The following is a 15,218-nucleotide window of genomic DNA, read 5'->3' as shown; positions in this document are numbered from 1 at the left end:
AAAACATAAGAAAATAGGGTCCAGGTTGAGAAAAGAAATGAAGTTACCCTAAAGCAATTCTACAACTGCACTCAAAATCCACACAAAATAAATGCATATAACTTACAGTTTCTGTGCATTTGTATTGACAGGTGTCTGACAAGCCCAAAGCCAGAGGCACAGCCCTAAGGTAAGACAAATGGCCGCACTCTGTGTTGCAATATTGTGATTTATTTATCTTGATGGTATATCTATTGTGGTGCAACCAAATGGAGAAGAGATCCTCACATTTTCTATATAAAAGCTTGTTAGATGCAGTTTGGTACATGTTGTTTTGACTGAGAGAAATGTAAACGGTTTGTAATCTGCATTAGAACGCTTAGCTAAAGCATCATCCTTCTTTATATTGTCTGGGGACCAGTGTGTCTTTGGCTGAGTATATAAAGTCTGTGTGTGTGTGTGTGTGTGTGTGTGTGTGTGACTCAATATCAAGCAAACAAGCTATAAATAAGTGCTCTTTGCCCTGAAACATAGAATTGAGGCAGCGGTGGTCAGCGTTGGGTGTAGTGTTTGTTGAAAGCGCTGTTAAGGTCACGGGAGTCGCTGTGACTGTGGATATCAACGTTTAAATCTAAAAAGGCAAAGAGGCTAAGGTTGCTGGGTGCCGTTTAAGTGTGTGAGTGTGGGTCAAAGATTCTGTCTAGGATTAGTTATGTCTGAAGGTTATTGCAAACACAACCGCTATTAGGCTTTCTGGAGGTGTAGTGGCTCTAATTCACTGAAACAGCTGTGATGGCAGGTGCCCACTTGATAACCCCAGTCGCCAGCCTGCACTCACACACTCAACTCTGTGCCATTTGAAATTAGGCAGCAGATGTCCTCTATGCTCACTGTTTGTAGGTTAGTGCATAAATCTCTCCACATCTGAGCCGGGCTTCTGCATGCTCACCTGGGATTATAGTTAAGACATAAAGGGCCCTATCCTGCACCCGGCGCAGCGCAAAGCCCGACGCAAGTGTCTTTGCTAGTTTAAGACCGACGCAGTTGTCAATTTTCCATCCAGCGATGAAATGCGCCCGCATTTCATTGTTATTTTAACAGCAAATTAGTAAAATGCACCTAGGCTTATGCACAGCGTGCACACACTATGCTTGTTACACACACAGGGAAGCGCAGCAGCACACAAACATGCAAAAAAAATCCAATTGCGCCCAGAGTCATTTGAGCGGCGTCCGTTGATGACGCCCCTTTGGAAATGGGCTGTGAATGAAGCTTGCCCAGACCTCCAGTTACAACTGACAAGGGTCTGGTGTTAACCAGGCTACAATCTTAGAGCATTTGAAGAAAATTATTGATGTAAGAACGTTGAAAAAAGCTTCAAAAACGTCAGCAAAAGTGACAAAATCGTATAAAAAAATTACAAAACAACATCGTGAAAAGTGACATAAGCGCCGCAAAAGATGACGAAAAAGTAAAAAAAATAAATAGAGTTTTAATTTTAAATCTTGACCCAGAAAAACTAAAAGTTGCAATGTCGACTGGAAGACAACACAAGGGTTAATGACCAAGATCGTAAGTGTATAGCAAAAATGTGGCTTAAAACTGGATAAAAAAAGACAATTCATGACAACACATGCACAAAGGGACATGACGCCACAGACAGGCGACCAAATGGAATGAACCGTTGAATGAAATTACAAATTTATCTGGGTTTGAACATTGTGTTGCAAACATTTGGGATAATGTAAGTACACAACTCAACAAAATATATAACATAGTCGTTTTTAGACATTTTAATGTGGAAAGGTTACACATTTTATCTCAAAAAAGTAAAAAAAGAGGGACAAAATATGCAAATCTTTAGAAGTGTGAGGGTGTTTTTATTTTGAAATTTAAAATCAAAATGTAACAACGTTGACTCAATTTTGTCGGTGAATAGACAATAATTGACCACATCTGACCAGTGGCAGAAAATAGCATTTGTCATTTTAAAGTGAAACATGGGGCTTGCCCTTGTAAATAATAATAAATAATACAAAAAAGAAAAAATGTGTATATATATATTATATTATATTATATTATATATATATATATATATATATATATATATATATATATATATATATTGGGTCAGCCATCTCTGAAGGAAGTAATCCTGTTTTTTGGTCTTTTATTGAGAGTCCATACATCTTTTTTGACTCTCATTTAAGTATAAATTCCCTGCCTGCTCACAATTTGTAATTTAGACTAAGATACCAGACTGGAGAAAATGTAGATGAAAAACTGTCCGCAATAACTTTCTTGTCTTTTCCTTGTCTTTTCTGAAGGTGATAAACTCTGTTTTCATTTCCCACAGTAACATTCTGTGTGGGCTGCACATTGTGGTGCATTACTATGGTGCTGTAACATCTTGGGGGAACATGTCACCTAATTAATCATTAGAAAAAAAAATGTTGGTTGCATTTGTTACATCACGGAACATTGGAGAGAATTCATGTAAGCTGATTTTGGCAACCAAGATTCATTTTTCATAAGTTCATCTTTTGCTTGGAATGTGTTGTCAAGCTCACACTGCTGCATAAGAATATAAGAATCTTTTATAAATGAGGCTCGTTGTGTTCACAGTCTGAAGGCATTAGTATGCAAGTCTGGAGTGTGACTCTGTGTGTGTGTGTGTGTGTGTGTGTGTGTGTGTGTGTGTGTGTGTTGTGTGTGTGTGTGTGTGTGTGTGTGTGTGCCCCAGGCCATGTGTTACTCTGCTACCGCTAATGAGCCCATTCACTCTGCAGCCCAATCTACTGAGTACCACACACACACATCCAGGGGGACGCTGGGACTAGAGATGCTGCAAGCGATCTACTGGCTATATCCCCCATGGAGAGCTACACACACACACACACATCCATACAGACACACACACTTTTTGTTCTTTTAATCCTTGCTCTGACAACCTCACCCACATACCAATCTGTATTCTGCTGCGCACGCACGCGCACACACACACACAACAACACACACACACACACACACACACACAACCACCCACTCTATCCATCCCACCGTATAGTGTATATTTAACCGTATCATTTTGATATTTCTGCTGTGTAATCTTTAAAATCATTTTGCTATTTGCTTCCCTGTATTTTATTTTCATTATAGCCTATCTTTCATATATACCCAGCTGAGAAAAAAACTGCCTGGAGTTATGTTGGTCTGTCTTTTTAATCTAATTATTTTAGTAGTAATAGCGTTAACACTTCACCGTGTCAATTAAAAATGTAAAAAATGCCAATTTTGCAAGTCAAAAAAGTCTCCGTTTGTTGTAAAACTGTTGAAGTAAAGGACTTTGAAAATACGCAATTAGAAAGACTACGCACCCAAAAACCTCGTAAGTGACGTCTCGCAGAACTACAAAGGTTGTGTGTTTTGTACTTACACGATACATAACATAAGTTAACTAGCTAGCTAACAATGTGACGTATACTGTGCTAGACAAGACCTATTTAGTTCACTGAGTGGTTTTACACAAAACAAAATGGTACTACGACAAGCTGAGACTTTCTGGACTCGCTAAAATGATCTTTAAATTGAAAAACATCATACGTGAACTTCATGGCAAAATTCAAACCGAATCAAAAAATTATTCGCCCCTCGCCTACCATACATATTTTTTCCAAAATAAGGTCCCATGGGGTACAACAGAAGGGGAGGGACTTTGCCTGTTTATATTAACCAAGGGGTTAGGCATGCATCTGGAAAGCATACCTCCAATGGGGAGATTCTAGGCTAATAAGCCATCACCTCCCGTTAGCATCCCATTGACTCCCATTCATTTTGACATCACTTTGACAGCAAATAACTTTACATCTGAAGCGTTTAAAGACTCCATTTGTTCCATTGTTTATTTCTAAAGAAACACGACAATGTATAAAAGGCTCCATTACCTTGTATCTCACATTATGGCTCCGTAGCAGACGCTTTTATAAAAATAGGCTAACGATTGTGTCATAACCACGCGACTTTCTGTCGCACGGTAGAGAAATTACCGTATAGTACAGGAGAAGCTCACAGGCAGTTTCGATTTACATTAGCTGTTTAAGTTGAATCACTAGTCTCCGTAGAAATATATGGAGTCGCTGTGTCCATTCTTTTACTGTCTATGATATTAACCTTTGTGTTGTCCTTGTGTCAAATTTAACCCGTTTTCAAAGTTTTTATATCAGAAATATGGATTTCTTTTAACCAAAATGCCCAAAAATAAAAAGAATGCACAGATGTACGATCTTTGCACATACAATTAATGATTACTTTTATTGAATTTTTTTGTTTGTTTGTTAAACATGTTTAAATGGTTTTTAAAACCGTATCATGACTAAACTTTGACATAAACCAATTTGTGATTCACTCAACATCCTTTGAGCTTAACTATTATTCAAAATAATTCATAATTTCTGCTTTTGTAACTCCAAAATTAGGTATAATATCATATAAATTAGGTTTATTGGCAATGAATTTAAAAATAAAACGTTGAAAAAAGTGACACATCACTGGAAAAAGCACAAAATATTTCTAATTCATATATTTGCCCTGGATGGACAACAAGGTCATGGTCGACGGGAAGACAACACAAGGGTTAAGCCGATGGGAGGAGGAGAGAGCAGATTAAAAACACAGACAGGTTAAGGAACATTGATGCACGATGCCAGTCAGATGCATCAAGAGTGACATGAGTTCAAATGTGATGACTTCTTCAAACACTGTCACTTCTGCTGCTGTCAGGGAGCATTACACTACATATGTATGTAGGAATGGAAACCTATTATAGCCTTCCCCACAGTACTGCCCCGGGCAAACACACACACACACACACACACACACACACACACATGCATGCACACACTGCTGAATGGAACTCGTCAGCAACTGTGCTTATGAAAAGTTTTATTTTTCAGGCTTGAAATTCATAATTTATGACGCACAATGAACCATCTACAATAAATGCACGTATGATACATGAGACACAGTCTTAGTATTGTATGTTTAACTTGACTAATTACACAATAAACCTCAGTGCAGTGTGCAAGATTATTTGTTCTGAGTGATTAGATGATGAGAAAACAAGATTAACATACACGTACACACATACACACACACACACACACACACACACACACACACACACACACACTATACTGTATATATGAGATCCCATATTGTAAAAAAGTGAGATGTCTTTTTTTATAAAGCAGGTCTAGGTGCCATATAAATACTGTGAAAGTATCAAGCGCGCAATCCACAGAGAAATGCACACAGCCCGTATTCAGAAACTGTGCCTTTGAACGAGCCGTCAGGACTTCCGCACAGTTGTGATGTCTATACTATACATTGGTAGAAAGTGCCGCTACAGTGCCGTTACAGTCATTCCCCGGCTGCAGTGACGGTACCCGTAAACGCTGACCAATCAGAGCAGACTGGAGGGTGGCTTAAATAGACGGGCACTAAAACAGAGCGAGGGTGAAAACGGGTATATTCAGACAGACAGTATGAGAAAAATAATGGGGGCGGGGGGGTTTTCTCAACAATTATGCATGCAAACGCGTTCTAGTAGAAAACCCCAGATAGAAGTATGAACCTTTTAAATAAGCATAATATGGGACCTTTAAAGGCTGAGTCCAGGCTACTTGACTTACTAACAAGATACTGATTCATACAAGAGTGCACCAGTGTCCTGTTAGCGAGTCAAGTAGCTTTATTTATTTATGTCTACTGGTAGACTGCAGTGGAGTAACGGCAATCATTTCATAAACCACCTCAAAAGGCTCCACATATCATAGGTTTACACTCGGATAAACAGAAAATATGCACACACATGCTGGAGTGTACACACACACACACACACACACACACACACACACACACACAGAGAGAGAGATTTTAAAGCCAGCTGTGCAGCGGGAAGCCCTGCCAAGTAGAGGGCAGAACCAGTGAGCTGAAGGCAGATGATAAGATGACAGATGAACTTAGCCCAGATGGCCTCCACGTCTTCATTTCACAATCCTGTAATGCCGTTATAATTCTACATATTCTCGCTCAGTTCTTCACTCACTTTAAGAACTCCTATTGAGCGGTTTTTCAGCATGATCCTCCTGCTTCACACTCTGTTACATCTTGTCTCTGCTGGATGCACTTTATCTGAGCCATGGCCTGTCTGGCTCAAAGCCATCCGCTCCATTGTTTTCAGAGGCTGATCAATTCAGTTTTCCAGCAGAGGCAATTGGGAGGAGAAATAAAAGCTGTAACTGTCTATTGTCTGTTGATTGTCCTCCTTATGTTCAATTCCTGCCAGTTAATTAATGGTGACACAGTCCAAACTGAACGGTACAGTGGAGCACAGATGGACCCTGGAGGGTTTAAAAGAGCACATGGAGGAAAACCTAATGATTATAGGATGCTAATATCTGCTCCAATATCTGAATTCATGTATGAGGAATGGCACAGTATAGTATGTATAAATAATGAATAGACCCAGGCAGTCAATAACTGCAAAATATTGCATACCACCTCAATACAATGAGTCAATTATTATTTGATTTTTTTTACGCTACAAAACCAGTGATATTAGCAAACATTAATATCACTGACAGAAGAGTATAATCAAACATGCATACATGCAGGGCTGTGACCAGGATTTTAGAAATACTGAGGTCATGAATTCCCCAAGCACAACCCCACCCACCTAATTCATCCTTGACTAACGACCAACCAAACTCCAAAAAGATCTTACGAATATTTACAAAGATCACAAAATTTTACATTTTATTTATTCATTTATCTGCTTACTATATTTTCCCCTAACATTGTATCTCCATGCACTATGGTCTAAATGTAGGTTCTAAGCCTTCTCTACCCCGCCAGGTATATAATTAAGATATTTAGTCTAAATGAATCCAAATTTGCCTTGAAATCTCAACGGTAATTTTTCTGTAGTGATTTAACTCACTAAATATTCTAAAATAAAGACTCAACCTCTGTAGTAGCTCTGGCCCCGTATGTGTCTTAAATTAAAGCTACTGTACTCAAAACTCAATGAAAATAAAACCACTGAAAAAAAATTAGAAAGAAATAGTTTTCTTTTCTATAACCCTAGTCCAATTATCCCTGCTGGGTTGTTTGGGTCAAGGTAGTTCAATACATAATCTAAACTGCAGCCATGTGTCACATGTGTTTTCACTATCCTGTTATTGTATTTCTAAATACTAAAATCAGACTAATCTTAAACTTGAAGAGATTCTTTCTAAGGAAAATAACAAGGATGGTGGAGGTTCATAAGGGAGGCCTTCAGGACGTAATCAATGAATGCAGGTGGTAAACAAGACATTTTCTCATGTCAAGGTTGAACGTGCAAAGCGTCGTGCAAAAGAGAGAAAATGGTCCTGACATCCTGTCTCAGGCGACCACACAGTCAGCAGAAGTCTTGGGAGAAGAGCAAAGTGGAGGGTAAGCATCAGCCATGACCTGTGAGATTAAGTGCTGCAGCCATCACATCATGTTTGGTGCAAAGGTCTAAGAAGCAGAACAGCTCAAACATGACACAAAGGACAGCGTTCTAAAAGTACAATCCTAAATATAAACAAAATATAATAATTGCTTAATAGAAAAACAAAAAAGGTTATCACACTCTAATCACGCATTGTCAGACCCTCCTCCGCAGCGCTGCAGAGGAGGTCTGGCAAGTCCACACAACATTCCGGGATGGGAGCAAAATGTGCTCTGGTTTATTGGCATTTCTTTAAACCAATCACAATCGTCTTTGCTGGCGCTAAGCGCCTGACGGAGCAACAACGTCAATGTAGTATCATAATTGTTTTTATCTATCTCAGCATATGTTGTTCTTATCTTATGTGTACTTGTTTGTATTGTTGTATTGTATTTATTGTTTTTTAAGTCATCAACCTGCTAGGGACTGCAGATGAAAATTAGACTGTATGGCTAAATCTGGCACATTTACATGTTGGACATTGTACTCATGTTGATTAATGTGCATTGTCCCTTTTTAAATAAAGAAATCAAAAAAAAAAGGAAGGGAAGGAAGGAAATTGTTTTGGTGGAAAATGTACGTGTATGTTCAAAAGTTGTTTCAGTCGTGCGACAGAAACCTCAGATTGGACAGATAGTCTAGCTAGCTGTCTGGATTTACCCTGCAGAGATCTGAGGAGCTGAAAATGAGGGACGTCCGGCCGAACCTCCGGCAGCACCGGAACAACCCCGTAAATGAAATGTTGTCGATATTCACCTTATTCAGCCCCGCCCATTTTTAAAATTTCTTGTCTTCCACTTTCTCTTTAAACTTCCGGTCGGCTAGCTACGGCTAGTTAGCTAAAAACCCGACGAATTTCGATGGAAGAGACGAAAAGCAACGTTAAAATGTCGGATGGAGGGATTTTATTTCGCCACCCGAGGCTGATGAACTCGACCGAGTGGGTAGATGGATGGCGGAGGATGAAGATTAAAAACTGCCCCACAACATCCTGCCCTGGTTTTCCCGTGGACAACACAGTATTGTTGCAAGGATACCCGTCTTTTAATCCAATTGTTACGACAGCCCCGCGCCGAACACATAATGCTGGACATCTTCACTGAAATAGCTAATGTGCCAATGTTGTTCTTGAGAGGTCGTGAGAATCAGATTCATGACAGATGTGTGCGCACCAATCCACCAACGCCATGAGACTGCAGGGCCGTGTGCACACAGAGAAAATCAAAAGAAAGGTTTAGAGAATGAAGTCTAGAATGCTCAAACGAAAGTCTAAAGAGGGTGGAGCACTGGACTCCAAAAAATCAATCAATTAAATCAATCAATAGTTCTGAAGTGGAGGTACTTCTGCAGGAAGTGAATGCCAAACGAGCAGTCATATTTAGTAGCGTCTCCCTCTCTGCATATAGATCAGCATGGTGCTGGAAAACGCGTTCCCTCCTCAGGGCTCAATCTTCAACATCATGCAGCAGCAGTATCCACTGTGGGAGTAGGCCTGTAGGGCGCATAAACAGGCCTACTTTGGGCCTATAAATAGCTGGGTTAATCACTAATTATTGGATGGCACAGACCATATAGCTTTGGAAAATGAAATCAGTTATTTAAAAATATGTGATAAAAAAAAAAAATAGTATTGCATTTTAAATCCTATACGACCTGGCTCAAAGGCATGATAAAAAGGTGGAGACCACACGTTTGCTCAACCAAATCCAATTTATTGTAATAAACAAATGGCGCGTTCATGCCACCTCGGAATAACAGGGACCGCCCCCGTGGTTAGTCGCGTTCACATGGTCGGCATGCGCGTTGTTCTTCTTCTGTTATATTGGCGTTTGGCATAACAACTCGTTGCGTGACTGCCACCAACGGCTGGCCGTAGCCTAGAGCATCAGGTGTGTGAAAACATGGAGGCCACAATAACAAAAGATTTGCTGCTGTTTTCTTATGCGAGCATAGAAACAGCACATCGCCAGGTGTGTGTTTGTGTTATCTGCAGGACAACCAACGGGAAAGGACACTGATAATGTGTTGTTGTTTTTTTATATACATGGGCCTATTTATGAATAATTTGAAACATATTATGTCTGTGTATGTTTCTTGGCAGAGGCATTTGTCCACAATAAACAATTGTCATTGAAATATTTTCTGTGAACCAAAGTCGCCTCCATCAAAAGTCAGTTGTCAACAACGCGTCACCAACTGGGAAACTCGGTGAGCAAAATTCAGCCCGAGTTTCCCACCTCTGATTCCCAGAGGAAGTGACGTGAATGGGGACGTTTTCACTCGGAAAAGTGTTTTTCCGATGTCCACGAACGCACGGAAAGATAAGCGTGCAATCAGTTAATCAGTAATGTGTGTAATGTATGGATGTGTGTAGGTGTATCAAGGCTAGAACGCAAAAGTAACTAAAGCCAAACAAACCAAGCAGCCTCCTGGAGGGAGCGAGGAAGAGTGACTGCCCTGGCACTCCTATTTATGGACATGCGAGCAATCAGTTGATCCAGGTGTCCATCATCAGTCCTTATTAGCCAATCCCCAGATCCCAGCCACCAAAGGGACTCAATAGGTATTGGGGCTTAGGACCCGTCACATATCCAACTGTAAAATTGAAGAAAACACAATAAGCAATTATTTTTGCACAAACATGTCAGCACTCAAATGTGCATATGTGTGCTCTAGAGTGTGCTTTGATTCTGTTCCCACAGTTCCTTAACTCCTAAATAGGTGAACGTCAAAGTCTTTGTGAAAACCGTGTAAGTGGGTTTTAAAAATGGTTGGTGATTGAGACCCAGTGTTCTTTGTTTGTCCTAATTACAATGTACTTGTAATTGAGACTGACAATATATGGCAGAGTCAAAGGAACAGGAAATGAAGTTGAAATCATGTGTCATGTGTGCTGACAAGTGATCCTATTTGAATATTAATGGTTTGGTTGCTTTGCTCAATTGCCACCTGCCCGTTAGCAGATGTATGACTCAAAATATCAATACTTTAATTTCAATTAGTAAACCTTTTTAGAAGTTGGAGCTCATAATGTACTTTCGGGCGGGGCGAATGCAAGTTGTTTAAGGTGACGGTGACACAATGAAATGTGAAGCAGGAAGTCCACTCTGAGTTAGAACTCGCTGCTCAGCGGTGTATAGTATTATGAGAGGATTATACAAACAGTTATGATTGAGACAATCATTTCATTTTGTCATGATAATCACAAGGTAAACCATAGAAACGCACCAATCGAAGTCATCTTGCACTGTGATTGTATGTATTTGATTGGCCAAGAAAGAGGATGTTGCATCGCCTTGTGACGAAGGCGCATGCCTTCGACCAGCACATGTCACTGTAGAGAGCGGCCTGTGCCGCCAGGGGATCGGTTGTTGCCGCTGTACCACAGTGGCAGTCCATCAGCCACTTTTCGAACGTGGCGCTGCGGCTTAAAGCCGGTACACACCAACCAGACGGCCGACCCTCTGCAGAAAAGCCAGTCGAAATAATCAGTCGGGTCCCCGATGTCCAAAAAACTGCCTCAGAACACACTGAGGTGACACCGACTTGAGAAACGTAATACATCTCCATAGCAGCAGGCGGCGCTACTTTGTATTGTTGCCCAAGAAATGAAAACCGGCAGCTGATTGGACGAACGCGTCACATGGGTTTGTTTTCTCCGGAAATTCAAAGCCAGACTGTCATGGCGGCTCGTTCAGAATACGATCTCATATTGTACTAAAATAGTTCACTGAAACATGTTTCTGAAAACATTTTAAGCGAGAAATAGGCCGTGCAGTTGCTGAATCTGTCTTCATTTCAGATCAACAAAGGTCAGTTTAAAAGATTTTCGTCAGATTTTGAGAGACTCTAGTCACGCTCATTCCGCTCCCCATTTCCGGGTGAGTCCCGACTGCCCTGCCGCCGACTGAACATGTCAGGTCAGCCAAAATGAAGGCTGACGACGGCACGGGACAAACCGAACAGACTCGAGTCACTGACCTCGCCAGAAAGACTACTCTTATTTTCAGGCCATATCCCTTTTACTGAAAACACAAGTCCTGCATCCACACAACAGTCTTTTACAGGGAACTCTCGGGTGTACTGTAAGACGGTGACGTTTATTTGCTAGCCAGTTCTCCCCTTGACCTTTGTTGATAGCGCCAACCATGAATCCTGCCAGATTTGTAAGTCGCTGTACACCAAAGTGTAGCTGCTAGCTTCGCTGCAGCTTGCAAGTATGTGTGTGTCGTTTGGATCTTGTGAGGCCCACTGGACGTATCAAACCAACAGATCATTTTGTCAAGGCTGTAAGGCTTTCATTTCCCCTGCTGTGCTTGTGATTTTATCACACAAATAAACAGAGAGACACCAAAGGCTCCGCTGGCGCCTGAAGATCTGACAAAGGCTATTTTGTAAGTCTTATCTGTGTTACTTATGCAGCATTGACACAGGCATGCACACAGAAAACAGAGAGTGAAGGCTCTGTGTCCTAAATAAGCACAAGACATGTGATAATATACTGTAGAAAAGACCGAAACACTGAAGAGGAAATTATATCATCCCTGTCGGGCGCGGTCTAAAACCGTTTTTTTTCGGGAAATAAAAAAAAAGGCAAATTTGAAAACGTTGTATTAAGCTAACTAGCTTCGACAAAGACAGATAAAATCACTGTACTGTTTAAATATTTGTAAAATCCACAGACAGACGTAAAGGGCTACAAATAGCATTGATTTATTAAAACCAATTAAAAATGAAATGACAAAATATGGGGATAGGAGGTTTCTGCCGGACAGCGACAATATGTTTACATGCTGTTTGTGTTATTTGTTTTCCTTAGTTCTGCATTGTTACATAGAGCTGAAAATGAATTATAGATGCATGAATGAGGAAACACAAGTCATTATGGGCAATAAAAGATATAATATGTGGCTGGTATTGAGAACTGAGGTGGGAATGAAAGTATAACTGAATAAAAGATCCAAAAATACCTGTTAACAAATGGGTGAAAAACTACAGTATTTCCCAGATATTCTACCACAACTGACAACTGACCTTTATTGTCTTAAAGGTGCTGTAGGTAGGATTGCGAAGATCCAGGACTTAGCAAAACATCACCAATTCTCAGTCCCTCCCCCTCTTTCTGCTAAAGCCCAAAGCTGTCTCCTAAACCCCTCCCCCCACAAGGGAGAATGAATGTGTGTGCATGAGCAGTGATTGACATGCAGTTAGACACCCCCCCCAGCCCTGATTGGTGCATCTGAACAGGGAGCGGTGGATTTTTGCAAATGGCACTACAGGCTGGAGGTGATGCCAGAGGAGCCAGATTTTTTTTTTTTTAATTAGCTGCTTCATGTAGTTCTACTGGAACATTGGGTCAGTTTCAGCAAATATGACAGAACGTTAGTTTTATAAGTCTTACCTACTGCACCTTTTTTAAGAGACATTTTATTTAAATGAAAATCTTCAAGTTCACAACTTCTGGCTGTGGCTCTCGGTTTATAAATGTTGGGTTTTTAACCCGGAGGATGCTTCATGTAGTTCTACTCAAACAGTTTCAGCAAATATGACAGAAAGTTAGTTTTAGAAGGCTTACCTACTGCACCTTTAACTTTGTACTTTGTTTAACAAAAATCCATATGAATTTAGTTAAAATGTCCAGTAAAAAGCTAAGGTCTGTCAAGTCTGCACCAGCTGGCGTTGCATTTTAATTTGGCACCGACTGCATTGAGTTATTTTCAACAGCTGATGGCGGATTTCTGAGGGGGAAAAAAAAAAGAGAGGACAGCGAGCCAGATGTAATGCTTTCACACACATATTCATCTCCTTTCATCTTGTTCCTCCAGCACATAGTGTTTGTGTTGCCAGAATAATATAGGCTAGAGAGCACTCAACTGAAAATCCCATTGAGAGGAAGAAGATACTCGTGCTTTCCTTTAACTTCCAACGCATTCTCGCTCCCATCGCGACTAGTCTCATGCTTCCAGTCCTATCTTTTGGCAAATGAAAATGCAATAAAAAGACTACCATCCAATTTATTAAATGTGCCTCGCATGATTTACCACAGCATGTACAACCCATTGGCGTTTTCAAGTCAAAGAGACATTTCATGTTGTAAGTACAGTATAAGACAGCCAATAAAGAATTAGAGTGTAATACTTATCATACTATACATTCTGCTATGCACTGTCATACATGACAAAGCCAACACAGTTTCTCACTGCACACAAACTTTAACGCAAAGTTTCGTCCTTTGAGCAAATTTCGCGTCTCCTGAAATTTTTCCCATAACGGTTTCGGCCTTCGCAAGGGGAACAATGTAAATAAATGGAATTGTACCTGAATGTACTCCTTTGGTTATGTCGAGCTACTTGTACTGACAAGTGTCAGTATTTGACAAGTTGGGCAACACATTCTCGCTCCCAGTGCAATTGCTGTTTTTTTCTTGACGCAAAAAGTCTCTCAAAAAGTTGGTCGGGACTCTTGGCGTAACTATTTGACGCTCTCTGGACTTGCGACAAGCCCTTTGGCGTCATATTTAGACATGCCAACACATTCTCACTCCCATCGCGTAAAATACGAACGCTTGGTCAAGTGCCTTTGGCGTTGTTATTGACGCTAAAAGTCTCCTTTAGTGTCATATCAACGCGCTTTATCTAAACGCGCTGGGTCGGGACTATTGATGCAGTTAGGTTAAGGAAAAGGTTGTGGGTGGACTTACGTTTCCATGACACGCAGGAAGAAAGGGATGGTTGTGTTTAGGAAACGTGACACGCGGGACACGATCCCCGAAGTCCTATGTTGTTTGACCCATCCACCACCGCAACCAACCTCCTAATGCAGATTTTCGGCCTTTCATACTACTCGCTACCGTAGTCGCTCTTAGTGCTACGTCATATTCAAACCCTCTGTAGCTGCTGCTCTCCCCGGTGCGTTCTACACACACGCTGAAGGGTGATTTTAGCGTTTAACATTTACAAAATGTACTTTTCGGTGACACGTGGGACAAGAACTGGACACGAAAGGGACACAAACCCCTGTTTTTCTGGGTGAAAGTCATGTATTGTTTGACCCATCCACCACCCCAACCAACCTCCCTAGGCGGATTTTCGCTCTTTCATACTGCTCGCTACCGTTGTAGCTCTTAATACTACGTCATCTTACAGCGCCGCGGTCGAGCTGCTGCTCTGCCCGGTGCGTTCGGTACAGACGCTGAAGGGCGATTTTAGCGTCGGTATCTGACGCTGAGAGCCACTGGCCAAGCGTCAGTATTTGACGAGTTGGGAGTGAGAACTGGGTTGACAAGGCCCAGCCATCCCAAAAATCCTATTTCATCTAGCATTTTCAGCTCTAATGACAAGTGAGAACAGCACCTTTCTACAAAGCAGACACACAAAGCAGTTGATGTTTGTTCGCACCTTGATTTCTTGCCAAAAGTCGTATAAAAAATTTGGGCTAGCCCACCAGGGGAAGTGATTTGTTTCTCAGAGTTAAAACGTAGACACTCATCAAACAATAAGGTGCTTTGGATGAAAGGCATACACCAAATTTTATTTTTTTGTGGCACAATAAGAGGCAGTCGACTGCATCTGTGATGCACTGTCTAGACTAGGCTGCACATCATTCCTCAATCAATCCACATTCAGTGGAGGAGAGCCCCAGATGGTTATTATTCTCATCCAGTTAAAAGAAGTGCTAGTTTTTGTTATACGTGCTGTTTTTG

At 41.0% G+C, this 15,218-nt stretch overlaps 1 protein-coding gene across 1 annotated transcript in view; it reads left to right on the top strand.

Moving 5' to 3' along the window:
- aff2 (AF4/FMR2 family, member 2) overlaps window positions 1–15,218 on the top strand; it is a 181,427-nt gene that overhangs the window by 88,970 nt on the left and 77,239 nt on the right. Inside the window, exon 8 of the mRNA XM_039813457.1 lies at window positions 132–169. Within this exon, the coding sequence (XP_039669391.1) occupies window positions 132–169 (38 nt within the window). The remainder of the gene's footprint in view (window positions 1–131; window positions 170–15,218) is intronic.

The sequence above is a fragment of the Perca fluviatilis genome, chromosome 10, assembly GCF_010015445.1.
Source record: "Perca fluviatilis chromosome 10, GENO_Pfluv_1.0, whole genome shotgun sequence".
NCBI lineage: Eukaryota > Metazoa > Chordata > Actinopteri > Perciformes > Percidae > Perca > Perca fluviatilis.
This window is presented reverse-complemented; position numbering and strand designations above follow the sequence as displayed.